This window comes from Falco biarmicus, chromosome 4 (assembly GCF_023638135.1).
Source record: "Falco biarmicus isolate bFalBia1 chromosome 4, bFalBia1.pri, whole genome shotgun sequence".
NCBI lineage: Eukaryota > Metazoa > Chordata > Aves > Falconiformes > Falconidae > Falco > Falco biarmicus.
The window spans coordinates 86,257,919-86,277,012 of NC_079291.1; the positions used below are offsets into that span (position 1 = coordinate 86,257,919).

The following is a 19,094-nucleotide window of genomic DNA, read 5'->3' on the forward strand; positions in this document are numbered from 1 at the left end:
GCCCGTTCTAGTTGCAGAGCTTCGCTCACGGCTGCTGCTGCCATCAGGCCAGCAGCTTTCTCAACTTGGAAGAAAACTTTTATAAAACATTTTCAGTGATTTTAGATACTCTTTTGTATATTGTAGGATACAATTTTGCAGCAAAAGAGGCAACATACGACAACTAAGGGTTTATAAATGAAATAAACAGCAATACTTCCTGTTTATTTTTTTAATATTTTTTTAAACAAAACAAGCGGGTACTAAAAAATAAAGAGAGGCTCATGCACACACACCCCACCCATGGGTTAGAAAGCCAAAAGCCAGCTCCTCCCTTCAGTTCCATCTACAGGATTTCCTGGGCTTCACCTCCACTAGAGCAGGTCCCTGATGTAGATGTTCCTCCTGACGGCGTTGGAAACCCCTTCGTTAAAGCGGAACCAGACATCGCTCTTCCCCACGGCCTTCCCCATCTGGCTTTCACTCAACTCTTCCTTGGAGGCCTGAGGGGCTGCAGCCGGGGGGGAGACTGATATCAAAAACTTGCAGAAACTCTTAACCTTGAAGTTACACCCTGCGCCCAGGACACTGAGAGCCAGGAGCTGCTGCAGGCGCGGGGGCGTTGCAAGGGCTGAGCTGATGCTCCCATGTCCCGGATCCTGCAAACTTCAGAGCACCCACACTGCTCCCACAACCGTGCTCCTCAGCTCAGGGTCTTCGTTGGCCCTTCAGATGTTGCCAGAATCCACCGAGCTGCCCGCAGGCACCCGAGGGTCACTTGGCTCAATATATTCCTCCCACCCCGCTGATGTCCCCCCAGGCACAGTGCCCCTGTTTGGGCACCTGTGTGGGGTCCGGGTACCCTGTGCCAGGGCGGGGACCCCCCCGGCAGCACCCGTGCCCATCCCATCCAACCCTCTGCCACCCACCTGTGGCCACGGCCGCCCGCTGCTGCCGAAGTGGCCGCCCGAAGAAATCGGTCTCAGGCTGCGAAAAGGAAAAAGCAGAAGGTGAGCACGGCTCCGCCAGTGCCTGCTCTTACAGCTCACGCTCGGGGACAGCCAGAAGGAGCCCAGTTTCCCCCCGTGCGAGGCCAGACGCTGGGACACAGCTCTGCTCTCCCCAGTTTTAAGCAAAGTCAGCCCTACGGCAGCTCAGGGGAGCCCAGCGCTGGGGCTCTGCGTGCGGCCATCACCCCACACTCTCACCCCACGCTCGGGGCTGCGCCAGCCCCTTCCCCCTCCAAGCACCTGGCGCAGAAGGAAGCCACCGGGCAGGGGCCAAATGCAAATCCTGCAGAAAGAGCCAGCGGGCTCGGTAAAATGCAAACGGCATTCAAAAGGGGGTGGGAAAGACAAACTTCAAGGTTCACCAGGCTAAAACAGGGTTTTACAGCCAGCCAAGGCCTCCAGGCTGGGCCTCTGGAGAGGGGTGGGGGCAGGGGACCCCCCCTTGCTCCTCTTGGCCACTACCAGGATACCTGGGGCGAGACCAGCCCAGCTCACCCACTGCACTGGTGGAAGATGGATGGTTTCCCCTGCAGCCACCCAAGCCATGTGCATACCTCCCCCACCTGCAAGCAGCTCTGCCCCCAGCCCTGCAGCTCCCAGAGACAAAATTCAGCTATTTTAGCCCAAATATCTACATCTTTTTCCCTCCCTACCCCTGAAAGCTTCACAGCACATGTCCATAATTGTCACCCAGACCCAATTCATCCCGATGCTGTAAACCCAGCGATGCATTTATGGGACGCGGGGTGCTGAACTATCCTATTAAAAGAAACTGGACTAAATAAACAATAAATATCAATGGATATATGCTGGTAGGAAATTAGGCAGAAATTGCAGCCCCCTCACCTTGTCCTCCACCGCTGCCCTCCGGACAATGTGCTCCAGGCGCTGGTGGTGGTTGGGGGGCACTGCTGGCCCTGCATCCGCTTGCTCCCCAGCCTCACTGAGGCCATTCCTGGGCTCCTGTGGGGAGGAGAGTCCTGAGCCAGGGTCCCCTCGGGGCTGGGGCTGGTGGAGCTCAGGGTTTGGGCATCCCTCCCCCCCAGGTGATGCACAGCCTGAGGGCAGGACAGTGCCTTGTCATCCATCCCGCACACCCCCTCTATTTGCTGCCAGGTTTGATTATAATGTCCAAACGACTTGGTAAGGATTTTTTTCATCATTTTCTGCCTCACAGCAGCAGGCAGGATTAGCCCCGGCAGTGCTTTGGGCATGTGCATGTTTAGTCCTTTTCCCTGGGACTCCACAGTTGGCAGTGTGTAAACAAGGAGCCTCCAGAGATATTTTTGTAGCATCTCTTTGTGCCACACGTCCCCTGAGAAAGCTCTTCTGCTGCAAGGGGCTCTCAGGGATTAATTATCCCCATGGCACCAGGGCAGGGCAGGCACCAGCTACACCTGAACAGTTTCTCAGCCTTTTCCACCCATTTCCACCTTCTCCCGCCTGCTGCCCGCTGCTCCCCAGAGCGTTTCAGCAGTGGGCAGAGCAACTCTGCTCCTCCTGGGGCTTTGGGACCTTCGGGAAGGTCGAAGTGAAGCAAGGGAATGCACAGGCAGGCAGCAGGCCAGCAGCAGGCCAGCTGCCCCAGACACACTACAATTCCCACCTTGTTGCAACCCTAGTTACAGAGTTGAAAAGCCTTTAACTCACAGCGAGCGCCTCTTTCCAGAACTGCTGCAAAAAGATGAGCCCCTGGGCACTTCACCCCAGCACAGATGTGCTGCCCCGCAGGCAGATGTGCGTGCAGATGGCTGCGACTGGGCGAGTTTAATCCTGGATTTCCATTTGCAGAGCGAAAGCCAGCAGCCGCTTTGGAAAGACCATGTCCCCCCACCAGCCCTAAGGGCTTTATCCCCATCGACGGACCCACCACCCCCCCAGAACCACAGGACACTGCCAGCCCTCCCTACCTCGCCCGGGTTTCGCGCCTGCAGCAAAGTCTCCATCCTCCTCATCTTTTCCAGCTCAATCTCCCTGGCGATGAGCTGCTTGGCCTGGTAGGTCAGCTGCCTGCGAGCCGGCAGGTCCGGGAACCGGCAGACATCCTCCACGTTTCTGCATCGTCAAGGGGAGAAAACAATACTGAAAATAAAAAAGCATTATGGAAACTGCAGCCTGACATGAGCATAGGGAGACCCACCATCCTCCCAGCCCCGTCTCCCCCAGCCTCTCAGTATAAGCCTGGCCGCAGTGCCTCAGTTTCCCCTCTCCAAGCCCACACGTGCGAGGGCAGCGCTAGAAGATGCCCAACGAGCAGTGCCGGCCGCACAGAGCCAAGCTGCTGCAGGGCATCTCGGCTGAATGGGAACTCGGGAGGGATTACACGCTCTTTAATCTTGGTTTTACCGCAAAAAGAGGAAACTGCAGGCAGGTCTGCACCAAACAGATTGCCCTGAAAAAAACAGACTCACATCACAGCTTGGGCACAAGTGGTACCATGACCCTTCGCATGAACCCCCAGGTGCCTGTGGGGAGCTGTTTAATTGAGATACAGCCATGAACAGTAATACTGGCTAATCAGAGCAGTTTTATTAACAAGGTTAGTGCACCAGATCTGGAGTTCAGGCCTGTTTCTGTACAGCGAAAGCCCAGGCACAGCCAGCACCAAGGAGCCAGCTGGGCCGGTTCCTCTGCCAGCTGTAAATATTTCACGCTTTTATTCACATTCAGTATTATTCCCCTTTAACTAAAGGGAGCAAAGTCCTATGTCAGATGCCTTTGCAGTCATTTAGAAATGATCTGTCCAATCTACCATTTCAGAAGTTATAAAGAGAAAACACAGGTTTTGCTGTCAACAACAGCTTTGTTTGCTGAGAGATGCTGGGACACAACTCGCAGGTGCCACGGGGACATGACACCCCCTGTGGTCCCCATAATCGCTGCACACGGCCAGGAAACAGGCTCAGAATTCGCCAAAAAAAGTGAAGCGAATCAAATCAACGTGCCTGCTTGTGCCACGTGGCTCCCAATGTCCCACAGTTCCCTCAGGGCTGCATTCAGGTGGCACAGCCTGACCCGGGGAGGGCAGGGGCAGATGGCTCCCCACAGCCCCTGCAGATCCCGCAGGCTTTCCGTGGGAAAAAAAAAATAATAAAGTGCTTCACTGTAATTAGATATAGCAGCTTGATTTAACAGAGGCTAATTTTTGTAATTAACTTTGCACCAGGAAGACATTAGCGTTGCTCCTAGCTGTGGTCGGGTCTGTATTACTTCACCGAAGCCTCAGGAGCGTTTATGGCTCTGGATGTACTTAAAGCAGAGAGTCTAGCGATGGCTGGCTGGTGACACACAAACCAGTGGCTGCAGCACCTCCCGTGTGTGAGGTGGGACCTGGTGGACCTGCTCCCCTCTGCTGCCGCAAGCCCCCAGCAGCGTCGGTCCCTTCTCTGCCAGCTCCGGAGCCGAAGGTAGCTGCCTCCATTCCTTTAATCCCATTAAAGCAAACCCAGCCCTGCTTCAGCCTCAGCCCGAGGAGGAGGTGAGGGGGGCAGCCGGACCACGCTGCAGGGGGAGCAAAGCCAGCAGCAGCCCCAGGTACCCACAAGGTTCCAGGGCTCCTCCTTTAAAAAACCAGGAGATGAAGAAGCAGATGCTCCCCACAGAGCTGCCATCAGAGAAAGTCAGGTCCCTGCAGCCACCCCAGCACCCGGCAGCTCCTGCCAGCCCAGCTGCCACCACCAGAGAAACCTCCCAGCTCCAGCTGCAAGAAACCCACTCCATGCCACGATGCTTTCAGGCTCACCCCTTCCTGGACGCTCTGCTGTTGTTTTTGACCCCCCTATGCCTTCTCCTCACCCTTGGGACTTACGGGTCGAGCTTGTAGACATACTGGCCCTCAGGGAGGCGCTCCTGGTGGTAGCTGAGGTTGTAGGCCAGCATGGTGCTGATGAGGTCTGCTAGCTGCTGCTTCTCCTTCTGGCTGTACAGCTGGGTGTTCACCTGGGGAGGAGAGCGGAGCCCAGCAAGGGGAGAGCATCACTGATCCGTAATATCTTCTAAATATCAAAATAACCTGAAGCACAGGGTGTGACTCTACACGAGAAAGGACAGTTAGTACCCACGAGGTTCAGACCAAGTTTAGTTTCCTATTAGGGACAGACCCCTCTGACAGCCCCACGGGTAAACGCGCTCGGTGCAACCACACGTTCAGGTGAGGCAGCTGCCTGAAGGAGACTGCTGCAGCTTCCCCAGCCCCTGCGCAGCCAAGCCCACCCCCCGGGTGCAAGGGTCCAGGAGGTGCAGGACATCCCCCCGTGCACCCAGCAGCTGGCTGTCTCAGCCCCACATCCCCAGCTTCCCTCCAACTGCTGCATCAGCTGCAATGCCAAACAGACCCCAGATTTGGGAGAGGTCCTGGACAGCTCAGCCTGTGCCTGGCTGACACAGCCCAAGGGATGTCCCCCAGCCCTCGTGCCGGGGGAGGGGGCACGTCACCCAGCCAGAACTCCTGCCACCGCAGTGAGAGGGGACCAGTGGGCACTCACCGGTCGGAGCTTCGGGGTGATGATGTCCAGCAGCAGACAGAGCACTTCCAAGATGAGAGACTGCTGACCCGCACGGCTGCGGGCACTGGGCGTTATCCCCGACACCATGGACATGACGAGGTTCTGCATGTGGTTCAGCTTGGCCAGGGCCTGCGTGGAGAGGGCAGGGACAGCTCAGCCATGGCTGCGACCACAGATGTCCCCATGGGTGACAGCTGGAGCCACGCTGCCACCATACACCACATACGAGGTACTTGCCTCGTACTGGCTGCTGGGATAAGCAATCCGGGGGACGCTGGTGGCCGCGAAGAGCAGGTGGAAAACCACAGGCAGGAAGGGCAGGTACCGCATAAGCTGGAAGCTCTGCCTGTGCAGGACAGCCTTGTTCAGCAGGTCGGAGAAGCCCAGCCACTCCAGGGCCAAGCACACAGAGCTGAAACTGGAGTCCCGCAGCCTCATGTTCAGGAAATTTTCATACAGACCCTGGAAGCGGACAAAGGATTAGAGACGGCTTGAGGCAGGGCAGACAGCCCCATCAGCGCATGCCACTGGGATTCTGAGCATCCCACCGAGCTCAGCTCTAGCACAACAGAGCAGAGGGAGGGGCCCGGCTCTCCCCCTCGGCTGCTCTACCTGGGCGAGTTTCTCCTGCTCCCCTGAGGAGATGGCGAGGTGCAGGATGTGGTGGAAGCGGTGGGAGGATGCATTGAAGCCAGCCATCCCCCCGAGGTGCAACAGGTCCTCATCACCCACCAGGAGCTGGGTTGGCAAAGAAGGGTCCATTCCTATCCTGTGCCTGGGGGAAGCCCAAACGGAATTGCTCAGACTGCCCTGGCGCGGAACAGACCAGCAAGGAATATTTGGACCCTCGCAAACTGGACCGAAGGAAATACCGATGCCAAATCACATCCAAAGAGAGCAAGTCAAGGAGCATCTGGACACACAAATCTGCTGACGAGGCCAGGTCTGCTGCAGGGCAGATCAGCTCTCCAGGACCTTCCAGGTTTCCCCACTGCAGGTCTTACAAGCAGCAAGGGAACGCCATGAAGCGGCGTGCTTAATTAATAAATCCCCCCTTTTACCTTTGGACCTTTGGGAGCTGGAAGATCTCTTGCCAGATGGAGAAGAGGCCCTTGTTTTGGTCCTTTAAGCCAATCTTCATCGTCTGCACCATCTGCACGTTCAGCTCCTTCTGCCCTCGGCCATGCAGGAACTGCAACACAAGCAGGGGGCTGGTGGGGATGGGCACAGGGGGAGGCAGGCGATGCCCATAACAGCCAGCTGGTGCCAGGGAAAGCCAGGCAGCGGCGCATCGCTCGTCCTCCATTTGTAGGGGAATCAAGGTTAAAAATAAAGCAGGGGACGGGGTGGACATTTCAGGAATCTGCCTGGGACACAGTTTTTCCCCCTCCATCCCCATGCGAGCCCAGATCACGTCAAGAGCCACAGCAAGTCTGTGTCCCCTCGAGAGCTCCCAGTGACACCAGTACCTGCAGAGTGTTTATGCAGGAGCGGATGTCATTCTCCATCTTCTCACACAGCGCCAGCAGCGCGCCCGTGTCTGCCCGCATGCCTTGCCGCAGGGCGATCTGCAGGAGAGGGGGGTCAGCAGGGAGGGCCTGGGGGTCAGGGGGCCCAGAGGAGCCCTTGGCCCCACCGCACCTCGCAGAGCCGCTGGGCGAGCCGGGATGGTGCCGTCCGAGGGAAGTTGAGCAGGAACGACTGCTGCCGCAGCGGGCGGAGGGCAGGGACGTACCTGGCAAAGGAAAGCACAGCAGTCTCAGTGACCCTAGCAGAGGGAGAAATCCAGCTATCCATCACAGAATCACAGAACGGTTTGGGCTGGAAGGGACCTTAAAGACCACCTAGTTCCACCCCCCCCACCACAGGCAAGGACCCCTCCCACCAGCCCAGGGTGCCCCCAGCCCCGTCCAGCCTGGCCCTGAGCCCTGCCAGGGATGGGGCACCCACAGCTGCTCTGGGCAGCCTGGGGCAGTGTCTCACCACCCTCACAGGGAAGAATTAGGAATTTCTTCCTAATATCTAACCTAAATCTATCCTCCCTTAATTTAAAATATCCCTTGTCCTATCACTACAGGTCCTACTACAGAATCTGTCCCCATCTTTCTTATAAGCCCCCCTTTAGGCACTGGAAAGCTGCTCTAAGGTCTCCCTGGCACCTTCTGCTCTCCAGGCTGAACAACCCCAACTTCTCTCAGCCTGTCTCCATAGGAGAATGTTCCACTCAAAGAGAAACGGGTTATTTAGCAGCTGCCTGCACCCCACTGCACGCTTGGGCATGCACAAAAGCAACTGTCCACTCACACCCAGCTACAAGTCACCCCAGCAGACACAACACCCAGGAGGGTTCAGGAAGGCTGAGCGTGTTGTAGTTTTACTTTTCATAAGGTACTTCTAAGCCGCCATCTGATGACAGGCAACGCGGCACAGGAAAGCTTCGGCTGGAGGCAACAGCAGCCGCCTCCTTGCTTGGGGCAGGGGTCTCAGCTCCCCATCCTCCCCAGGCACACAGATACTAACTGGTCGTTGCAGATGCAGATGATGGGCCTGCGCAGCAGCCTCTCCTCGCGCTGCCTCCTCCGGCCCGTGCCCGCTGCTGCCTCACCCTGCGCATCCCTGCTGTTGATGATGTTTAGCAGCACATTGATAGATGCCTTGGGAAAAATATAAATAAGGACAGAAGGGATGAATTCTTGCTGTTCAGAGGCAAGAAACAGCTCGTAAGACAGAACAAGGGATGAGCTGTTAGTGGAGTAATAATTAAAGCAAAAGGTGGCTAGCTCCAGGCTGCCCACCAGCAGGGGCTTACCGCAGGCGCGCCATCTATCTCATCGATAATCAGGCAGTTGGGCTTCTCGTTGGCGCCCAGCACAGACTTCATCTGGGTAGCAGCTTCGATGTGGGTTTTGAAAACTTCAGGACTGCGGTCGTCACTGCAAGACAAGCCCGTGCCAGGCTGCTGCAGCGTGGCATTGCCTCTGGCATGGCATCACCTCCAGCACGGCATCACCTCCACCCACTTCTGGGGCAGGACAAAACTAAGCAGCCAGCGCAGACTCACCTGGCATTCATCTCAACAGCATTGTATCCCGCGTGCTTCGCGATGACGTGGGCCAGCGTGGTCTTTCCCAAGCCAGGCGGGCCACAGAGCAGGGCCACCTACAGCAGAGAGCAACATCAGCCCGGCAGGCAGCGAGGCAAGGCTTCCTCCAGCTCCCACCAAGGCTGCCATGCAAGGGGACGAGGCTCTGCAGCCTGCAATCCGGCCCTGGGAGCTGCTGCACTCATGTGTAGACACACAGGGAAAAGGGAAAGTCACTGGAGGAAGGAGACCGTAACAGAAACTCAGAGGCAACAGTCATCCTGGCAGCATCTCTCATGCATATGTTTAAGGTTGCAGGGCAACAGACAGAAAAGGCTGAACAAAATCTCTTCCAGAATTACCCTCCTGGGAAACGATGCTGTTAGTATCTATTTTTGTTTTCCCCTTTTTTATATCCTCTCACCAGACAGGTTGAAGCTGGTAAGCTGGCCTGGGTATGCTATCTCTGCTCCCTTTAGCATTTGAGCATCATTGCTCTTTTCCAGATGCAGAAACTCTAGCTCAAAGGCACATTATTTATTTGTTATTTGCCCCTAAAGCCAAGGCCAACCTCTGCTAAAAAGGGTATGTCTTTCCTCAACTGGCCCACCTGATCTGGCTGAAAGAAGGCTGTTGCCCTCCCCAGATTATTACAGTACTCAAGCTGAAACAGAAGAAGAAATGAGAAACCCCCGTATTTCCTAAGAAGCAGCAAGGAATCCGATTCCTCCTAGATCTGTACTGGGAGAGGGGAGAAGGAGGGAGAGAGGGGAGAAAGACGGAAAAGAAAGGGAAGACCCTGCTCCTCACCTCAGCGGCAAGACGAGGGGCATAGGAGAGGAGACCCACCACAGCGGTGTCCTGTCCTGCTCACCTTGTATTTGGGCCTCTTGTGCTGGTCCAGCTCAGCCTCCAGAATCTCCTCTGTGAGCTGGACCTTCGTTTTCCACTTATTCTGCTGCTCCTTGGGGCGGCCAAATGGAGGACGAGCTTCAGTGCTGGGCTTGGCCTTCTTCACGGCCTGCTCCTTCCCAAACACCACCGTGTCCCAGAGCTTGAGCCACTTCAGAAGGCAGCGGTTTGTGTACTGTGGGGCAAGAAAGCAAGCAAACCCCATCAAACCTCGCAAGGACCTGGTCGAGGACAGAGGAAGGCCCCTCCATGGCTTACAAACCGGTGTTGGTTGCAGAGGAAGGAGCTGAGCCTGGGGAGGCAGCGCAGAAGAGAGACCTCGCACGTCACCATGTTACCCAGTCACAGCAGCATCTCTCTGGGACAGCGTGGGAACACAGCTTCCCTTCCCACTCAGCCACCATCCCACAGGGCAACCAAGGACAAGTCACATCGGCCCCAGTCCTGCTGTCCCTCTTCTGTCTTGGCTCAACCCAGCACTTCACAGCCTCTTCCATAACTTCCAATTCCCTTCTAATATTCCAAAAAAAATCAAATAGCCAACAACTCCTAGTTAAAATGCACCCGATCTTTTTGTCTTATTTTGGCCATCTTTCATAGTCTTTTCTGTTGGAAGGCCCACAGCCTACAGCTGAAAAAACCCCTCCCTGAGCTCTCGGCAGCAGAACGCCCCCAGGCAGGGCTAGCAGGGACACAGCCCCCAGCCAATGCTTCTGAAAGCCCCACGATCAAAGGCAGCACTATAAAGCCTTGATCCCACGGAATTAAGGAAGAGTTATAGAAGCGGTAAACCCACCCAAACTCCAAGCCCTGACTTATCCTAGCACCTCACATCATCACTGAGCAGCTCCATGTAGTGCCGGGGAGTGAACTTGTCCACCCAGAGGCAATGCCGCGCAGACTCCTCCTCGTCTGCCGGCTCCGCTTCCCCACCAGGCTCCGGGCTTTCGGCACCGGTCTTGTTCTCCAGGCAACTACGAGACAGAATTAACTTGCCCCAGAGCACCCAGGACAGCGCTGGGAATTACACCCAGGCTTCCCAAGCTGGGGATGCTGAGGGCAAAGAGGCTCACAGGTCCCCAGTGCTGGACCCCACCAGAGCACCTTGGGAGGCGCATCCGACAGCATGGTAGGGATAGGAGTGGGATTTTGTCCCAACATCTCACCATCTCACCTGTTTATTATCTCTGTCAGCTGCTGTGACACCTCCAGAACATACCTTCGACGCTTGAGCACAAAGAGGGCAAGAGGGGGGTCAGAGACACCCCACTAACCCACAGCCGGGGGGAGCAGGGATCTGGGAGCCAACACTGTGGCTATCGAGTGGTGGCAGGGGAGACGGGAAGGTCGGTGTAAAGATGCGATACCTCTTCATGCACTTGTTCCTTCAGGCAGGAGAAAGGCACCCCCAGCAAGTGGAGCGGCCTGCGTGTGTTCCAGCCCAGGGAATCGGGGAGCTGTGAGGACCAGAGAACACACACTGACAGTTGTACCGATGCTCAGCACAGACATTTCGTATTTCATCAAAGATCCCCTCCTGAAGTGAATGGAACCCCCCCCCTCCTTACCTCCACCCCCGTCCTGGAGGGGTCATCCCTCACCACCATGAAGACCCTGGTACCTTCGGTGGATGTCACGTTGATGTAGTCCTCCAGGATGGGTGGCCGCTTGAGTACCTGCTTCTTCTCAGAGGGTGGTGTGGTTTGCAGTGAGGCCATGCTACTCTTCTTCAGGTGGTCCAAGCTGGAGAACACCAGATTCCTTTAGCAGGGGTGAGGGAAAGGGACCTTGAACCCCACTGTGGGATTCAAGGTCCCTTTCCCTCGTCCTTGCTAAACATGGGGTTCAAGGTGGCCAACCTGGCAATCTGGGGAGCAGAAGGTGTCTCTGGACCAGCATCCCAGAGGACCTCAGGAGCCAAGTCCTCATCCGCACCAAAGCTGAGCTTCTTAACAGCTTCCAGGCGCTGTCGCTTCGGCTTCGGGGCTGTGAGAGACCCCAGGGCAGAAGGAAGAGGAGAAGCATCCTCAGCAGAAGGCCGGTACCCAGCTGCTCCCCCAGCAGCACCCTGCACCCCTCGGGGCGGGGAGGGGCAGCAGCACCCAGGGGTCCCCCAAACCTACTGCGGGGGGTGGGCGACGAGCCGGGGGGGGCACAGCCCCGGTCCCTCTTCCTGGCGCTGCTGTCCCCGGGGGGGTCGAGCTCCTCCGGCGGCTGCCTCCTGCCTCGGAGCCGGGAGAGCTGCGGCCCGGCGGGCGGGGAGCTGCCATCTGCAACAGGCGTAACGCGGCAGCACCGGTCACCGCAGGGGACCCACGGTGGGGTGCGCACACGCGGCTCCGCGGCCGGGCTCTCCCGCCCTCCTCCGCGCCCCCAGGCCCGGACGCGATGCCGCAGCAGCGCCCACCTCCCAGCTCGGCCAGCACCTCCAGCTCGGCCGCGAACCGCCGGCAGAAGCCGCCGCCGGGGCTCTCCTCCGGGCCCGCCATGGGCGCCGCGCCGCCCGCCCGCGCTTCCGGCCGCCGCGCCGCCGCGGGGCCCACGCTGATTGGACGCGCCGCGCTGCTGGCCGCGGAGGCGGGGACGCTGATTGGACGCACCGCTGCTGGCCGCGGAGGCGGGGACGCTGATTGGACGCACCGCTGCTGGCCGCGGAGGCGGGGACGCTGATTGGACGCGCCGCTGCTGGCCGCGGAGGCGGGGACGCTGATTGGACGCGCCGCGCCGCCGCTGGCTGCGATGTAGCCGGAGCCGCCCGGCGCGGCCCGGGGACGGCGCTGCAGGTCGGCCGGGGCGCGGGGCGGGGGACGGGGGACGCGGGGTCCCCTCCGCCGTGTCCCCTGTGCCCCCGCCGTGCTCCGTATTCCCGGCAGTGCGGGCCCGGCTGGCAGCGGGGGAGGCCGAGCCCCGCCGTGAGACCGGAGCGGCCCAGCACCGGCGCCGCTGTGGGACCTGCGCCTGCACGGGGGGACAGCGGTAAGGGGGGGGGGGAGCCGTGCGGTGACACTGGTGCCACGGTACAGCTGCAGCCCTGCCGGGTACCCCGCGCCCTGCCCGCCCCCGCCGCGGCCCTTCGCTGCCCGGGGGGCTGTGCCCATCAGGTTGCGCAGGCTGGGGGCTGTGCCCATCCTGGGGGCGCCGTGCCCATCTCGGGAGTGCTGTGCCCATCCTGGGGGTGCACAGGCTGGGGGCTGTGCCCATCCTGGGGGTGCCGTGCCCATCTCGGGAGTGCTGTGCCCATCCTGGGGGTGCACAGGCTGGGGGCTGTGCCCATCCTGGGGGTGCCGTGCCCATCTCGGGAGTGCTGTGCCCATCCTGGGGGTGCACAGGCTGGGGGCTGTGCCCATCCTGGGGGTGCACAGGCTGGGGGCTGTGCCCATCCTGGGGGTGCCGTGCCCATCTCGGGAGTGCTGTGCCCATCCTGGGGGTGCACAGGCTGGGGGCTGTGCCCATCCTGGGGGTGCACAGGCTGGGGGCTGTGCCCATCCTGGGGGCGCCGTGCCCATCTCGGGAGTGCTGTGCCCATCCTGGGGGTGCACAGGCTGGGGGCTGTGCCCATCCTGGGGGTGCCGTGCCCATCTCGGGAGTGCTGTGCCCATCCTGGGGGTGCACAGGCTGGGGGCTGTGCTCATCCTGGGGGTGCCGTGCCCATCCTGTGGGTGCTCAGGCTGGGGGGCTGTGCCCATCCTGGGGGTGCTCAGGCTGGGGGGCTGTGCCCATCCCGGCGGCACAGGCAGCCCGAGGCCCTTCCCACCCTGCTCACCCCCCCTCCCCTCATGTTCTCCGCAGGGCTCTGACCATGGAGCCGGGCACCATCGACAACCTGTCCATCCTGTACCAGAGCTCTGACTTCATCGTGGTCAACAAGCACTGGGACATCCGCATCGACAGCAAGATGTGGTACGAGACGCTGACGCTGCAGAGCCAGCTCAAGTACCGCTTCCCCGAGCTGGCCGACCCCGACACCTACTACGGCTTCAGGTGAGCAGCCAGGCACCACGGCGGGCTCTGTCCTGCCCGCGAGCAGCCAGCCTTGGCTGGGGACACTGCCCGGGGATGCTCCCCCGCCTCCCGTCTCCTCTCCAGGTTCTGCCACCAACTCGACTTCTCCACCAGCGGGGCCCTGTGCGTCGCGCTCAACAAAGCGGCAGCGGGAAGCGCCTACAAGTGTTTTAAAGACCGGCTGGTGACCAAAGCCTATCTGGCCCTGGTAAGCCCCCGCCTCAGCCCTGCTCCTGGACCTGACTTCGGTTTTGCTGCGCTGCAGCTCAGCCTCTGTGTCCCAGCATCCCGCCCCGGTGAGGATCCGTTTGCAACCGGCTTTCTGCCCTGCAGGTCCGGGGCCACGTCAGCCAGAGCCGAATGACGATCCGCTACGCCATCGGGAAGAACACCACCGAGGGCATGACCCACATGATGTGCATCGACGGGACGGAGGGTGAGCGGCTCCCACACCCTGCCTGCGCTGCCCACACCACCCGGGCCACGCGGGGGGAGCTGACCCCCCTGTGGGTCTCCTTGCAGGCTGTGAAAACCCCAAGCCTTGCCAGTCGGAGCTGATCGTGCTGGAGCACGGGTCCTACAGCGGAGACCCCGTGACCAAAGTGCTGCTGCAGCCGCTGACAGGTGGGGACTCGGGGCTGGGGCGGCGCGGGGGGCTGCTGCCCCAGCAGCTCTGAGGTGGCCCCTGGGGCCAGGACCCGCACTTGCAGCCCTGGGCTTTGGCATGGGCACGTGGTGCAAAGGCAGGGAGCCGAGAGCTGCTGAGCTCAGAGGGTTCTCTGCCTGGGGGGACAAATGTCATCGGGTATGTGGTCACCTCACACCGCTGTGCCCTCAAGGAGGGTTCCAAGGATAACCTGTGTCCCTGATTCCTCCGCTCCCACTGTCCCCTCAGGGCGGACCCATCAGCTGCGGGTTCACTGCAGCGCCATCGGCCACCCCATCGTGGGGGACTTCACCTACAGCCACAAGAAGGACAGCAGTCCCTACAGGATGATGCTCCACGCCTACTACCTGCGCATCCCCACCGGCAAGGAGCTCATCGAGGTCTGTGCGCCCGACCCTTTTGTCACCGCGATGGACAGCAACTGGGTGCCCCACCACGTCACCCACCGGCTGGATGAGACCATCCAGGAGCTGAAGGACAAGATGATGCAGAAGGGGGAAGAGGAGGAGAGCCAAGAAGCCGTGCTTGGTGGCAGAGAAGAGGAAGCACCGAGCGAAGCCAAGAGCCCGGAGACAGAGGAGCAGCGAGCCCGGTGTGAGCAGTGGTTGGCCGAGTGGGCTTTGGAGTGAGCACAAACCACGTCTCTGCATTTCCAGCCCAACGCTCCATTTTTGTCTCAGTGGGTCCCTGCAGAGCCCAGCGCTGACTCCACATCTGCACTTTCTGTATTCCATGGCTTCCCTCACTTCTGGGGCTGAGATTAGGCAGATTTTAGCAGCGATTAGGATGGGTTTATTTTTTAATGTACACATCATCCATCTGGCCAGCGGATGCCCCTTTCCTAATTCTGGGCCTCAGCAGCAGAGTCAATGTGTCACGTACCAGCTTAGAGTGACCCCAAAGCTTTCCGTCGCTGTCCCAGGGCTCAGGCGCAGCCGGGGTGGGTGGCACGGACACTGCCTTTGCCATGAGCACGATGGACATATCTGTGAACCCTCAGCGCTGGGATGCCAAAATGCAGTCCAGCAGAGGGAGGGGAGAACATGCCGTGTGCAGCTTCGATGTCCATGTCCCCTGTTCCCATTCCCTCCGCTCCATCCCGCTGCACTCAATGCACACACGTCGTGTGGGAGGTGGGAGATCAGGGGGCTGAAGTGCAGCCTGGGGGCACCGGCAGCCCCTAGTCCTGGGGGGGTCCTGCACAGTGGCTGCAGGAGGGGTCCCTGCCCACACACTCACCTTCCTCCCTCAGCCCGCATGTAGGCTTTTTTAAAGGTTTGTTGAGGGTGAGTGAGTTGACACGAATGGATTTTAAACTTTTTTCAAATTTCTATGAGAAGAATCTCATCTTTTAGCAGTTCTGAAATACGGGTGGCCTCTAAAACGAGTGTATTTTTAGTACTTCTGTGGTCGGATCGCCAGCAGCCCAAAGCTTTTGTAATAGATCTTAATACTCCTTCTACTTGCATTGCCTTTTTTAGCATCCACTTTTACCCTGAGCGTGGATGTCACCCCTGCTGAGGCGGGTCAGAAGACACAAGTCCCCTTCTGCTTTACCCAAACAAGGGGGTCTAAGCGTCATGTTTTGGTCCCGGTGCGTGGCTCCTCACTGGCAGGTTGCTGCAGGGGTGTCAGCACTGGAGGGTGCCGGGGGCAGGTCCTTCGGGTGGGCAGTTTGGGAGGGCCTCGGGGCAGCAAGGGCAGCCGAGGCAATGCTTGAAGCTGAAAGAAAGGCTGAGGACTGATGCGAGGAGTGGGGAGCAGCTCAGCTCTCGTGCTGGCGCTTTGCAAGATGCCAAGAAGAGTTTCTCTGGAAATGCCCTTGCTTTGCTGGTTGGCATTGTGCCGCTTCGCTCTCTCCTTCCCACTCTGCTTGTCTGCTGCAGCCCTTAGAGGACATTTGGAAAAGGAAGGGAGCAGGGAGCTGTGCGGGCCGGGGTGGGACCGGGGTGCTGGAGCCCACTGCATACACAGCAGCTCCCCGGGGGATTTGGCACCGAGCCACCACATCAGCACGTGCCCAGCGTTACTGTCATCCCACGAGCCCCGTCCCATTTAAAACGCACCTGTGAGTGGTTTCACACAACTAATACTCCTACCCTGAGAGAGAGTAAAACAGCACAGCCCTCTCGTGGGTGAATGCGCTGTGAGGGTCATTGACACCCCGTGGGGTATTGCACCTCCTGTCCCTTGTGTCCCCGGGTGCTGGTGGGTGCAAGCTCACCGTGCTGCGGCATGCGGCCGGGCACCGGGTAGCCGTCACCTCCCCTTAGCTGTCATGGCTTGGTGCTACATGCTGCCAAGCGTGTGGTACACGGCTCTGCAGGCACCAGCTGGGCACTGAGCGGGGATCGCAGGCTCACGAGCTGCTGGCAGAGGGTTCAGGGAGGGTTGGAGGAGCAGGAGCTCCGACTCCTTCCTCCCCAGTCCCATCCCATCTCCCAGGAGTGGCCAGGGAGGGGAGAGGCAGCCGTAGGCAGGTCCCAAAGCTGTAAATTAATACCGTGAACCTGTTTACCAAAGAATAAATATGGGTGACGTGCACGGGAGGTCCTGAAATATTATGGGTGAGTTTTGCAGTCCCTCCCTTCCCGTGGGCCCTGCTGTGAGAACGGTCCCCACAGTGTGACAGGGGACATGTCCAGGACGAGGCTGCCCGTGGGGCTGGCGGTCACTGGGGTGGTTCATGGGGACACACCAGTGCCCACACAGGGGGATGCTGATGGACCATCATCACTGGGGGCTGGCACCCAGTGCTCGCCCTGCCATCTGCATTGAGGAGCCCCTGCACCACCCATCAGCTTTCGCACGTTGCACTTGTGCCCAGAGTTGCAGAAACCAGAGATAAATGTGTATTTTCCTTACCCTGCAGAGGTGTTTTCCAGTTGCCCTTCCCCGGGTCCCCTCCTGTGCCGCGTTCAGTCCTGCTCCCTCCTCTGCCGTCCCTGCCACAGGGCCTTTTGCTGCATCATCCGTGAATCCACTCAAGCGTTTGGACGGGGGGGTTGTGATGGGGTGTGTGTCTGTGACGTTCTGTACAGCTTGCAAAAACCCTTATTTCTTGCTGCTCGTTACCGTAGTAAACCATTACCTGTGATCCTGCAGTTGGCCCTCTGGTCTCTCAATCCATGGCACATTGCTGCGGTGCCCAGGGCTTCCAAGAATGAGCCCAGACCGGCACAGCGGGAGCAGCCCAGGGCTCCAACCTGGCCAACCTGTTGTCTGAGCACCCAATCATCCTCGCTCTGCTGAAATTCCCTGGCCGAAACCACCCAGAGCCCTCCTGGGTTTAGTAACAGACAGAGGACCAGGTGCCCGAGGCAGTGGGGGCAGATGCCGCTGCCCTGGCCTGTCCCCTGCCTGTCCCTGCCCACTGCCCACCCTGGCTAACACCAGTGGCTGGGATCGTCCTGACCCAAAGAGCAGAGGCAGAAGACAAACTGCTGATTTTGGGACACTGCAGCTCCTCCTGGCCAGGAGATGGGGGAGTGGTCCTGGGGCTGCCCGTGTTTGGGGGGCGCAGGGAAAGCTGCGGCCGCTGTGATTCCCGTATAATTCTTGTACATCAACAGTCATTCCTCAGGTTGGAACGGCTGGAGAAGTGAGCGAAGACCCAAAGGAATTATTCGCAGCCTTCAGCTTGTGAGATTTTTTAAGCTTATAAAGCTGGTGAGGCAGGGAAGCGGCTGGCTGAGCGGAGGGAGTGTCTGTGTCTGCACCTGCACCGCGCAGGGACCTGCAGCCGGAGCCCACCACGGAGCCACCCAGGGGAAGGGGCTTGGGCTGATGCTTCCCAGCATGTTCAGGTTTTGGGTGGATGCTCCTGTGCCTGCTCCTCCTGAGGCTGTTTCAGGGCTCCGTGGGGACACGGTTGACGCGCTGACCTGCAAAGGGGCCCCCATGTGCCCCCGCCCTCCTGCTCCAGCCACCTCTGGCCGGCAAGCCCACGGCAGGGGCTGTGTCCCACCAGCAGCCTCGTACCAAACAAGTTTCTGTCATTTTACCACTCCAACAAGAGCTATTTTTACAGTAAATCTTTCCAAAATAGAAACCAGAAACACCCACAGGCGATGACCAAGCCCAGGTGCTGCAGGACCGGTTGCTCGGTGGGGGACAGGGATGGGGACAAGAGCTGGGAGCACCAGGGGATGGCAAACCCCACTCAGCACCACGCCGGCAGGGCCAGGGACCCTTTGCAAAGGCTGATGCCCCCAAACCCAGCCGAGCAGGTGGTACAGGCAGCCGGCCAGCCCTGCTGACTGCTCTCACCCTTCCCTTTTCCCAGGACAAATGCTCAGATAACGTTTGCTGCTGCAAAGCATCGGGCTCATCCCAGTTTTCATCACACAGCCTCGGAAAGGCTTTGCTTCCTTTTTTTGGTCTCCTTCTTCGTGGCATGTGCTGGATGGCATTGCAGGGCATGGTCAGAGACTGCAGGGTGGAAGGTGTAAAAAAGGAAATGGGATTGTCTGTGATTGAGGCAAAAAGGACAGGCGCAAGGGAAGCACCTCCTGGAGGGGTGCTGAGCCCATCACCGAGGACCCCTCTGTTCTGCACCCGTTGCTGTATAAAATACATTCCCGAATAGCTCAGAGGTTTTTCACTCACTGGGAGGACCTTTGTCTCCATCAGAAATTACCACACCAGAGGATTTAACTCATTTGTCGCAAAGTTCAAAGTGACCTTTGAGAAAGAAGAAAAAACCCAACCCCAAACCCAGAAGAGAAAGCAGCTTTACCAAACAGTGTTGAGAAACGGCCCCGTCACACCCCGTTTTCAGAGCAACATCCCCACCCCGCAGCAGATAAGTGCCGAGCCGTCCCAGTGCTGCCCATCCCCAGCCACCGCAGGTGGGTGAGCACCTTGCTGGATCCTCCTCGCTGAGCCAAATACCCCTGGACAGAGCGACTCGGCAAGGCCACCGGTGGGATTTGGGG

The 19,094-nt window shown here is 59.0% G+C and overlaps 2 protein-coding genes across 2 annotated transcripts; one reads left to right on the plus strand and one right to left on the minus strand.

Moving 5' to 3' along the window:
• Positions 1-170: 170 nt before the first annotated feature.
• Positions 171-12,017, minus strand: CHTF18 (chromosome transmission fidelity factor 18). Its single transcript, XM_056338284.1, has 22 exons — positions 11,896-12,017; positions 11,612-11,758; positions 11,348-11,474; positions 11,057-11,231; positions 10,856-10,945; positions 10,663-10,715; positions 10,321-10,462; positions 9,451-9,663; positions 8,556-8,653; positions 8,304-8,427; positions 8,015-8,148; positions 7,136-7,229; positions 6,964-7,062; positions 6,556-6,686; positions 6,107-6,269; positions 5,732-5,956; positions 5,474-5,623; positions 4,798-4,928; positions 2,900-3,044; positions 1,836-1,952; positions 909-966; positions 171-490 (listed from the first exon to the last, which is right to left on the minus strand). The coding sequence occupies exons 1-22, from the start codon at positions 11,975-11,977 to the stop codon at positions 354-356; spliced, it is 2,835 nt and encodes a 944-aa protein (XP_056194259.1). The 5' UTR covers positions 11,978-12,017; the 3' UTR covers positions 171-353.
• A 187-nt stretch (positions 12,018-12,204) lies between these two features.
• Positions 12,205-17,261, plus strand: RPUSD1 (RNA pseudouridine synthase domain containing 1). Its single transcript, XM_056337953.1, has 6 exons — positions 12,205-12,464; positions 13,278-13,469; positions 13,575-13,698; positions 13,824-13,926; positions 14,013-14,114; positions 14,386-17,261. Exons 2-6 carry the CDS (start codon positions 13,288-13,290, stop codon positions 14,784-14,786), a joined length of 912 nt encoding a protein of 303 aa, XP_056193928.1. The 5' UTR covers positions 12,205-12,464; positions 13,278-13,287; the 3' UTR covers positions 14,787-17,261.
• Positions 17,262-19,094: the final 1,833 nt, after the last annotated feature.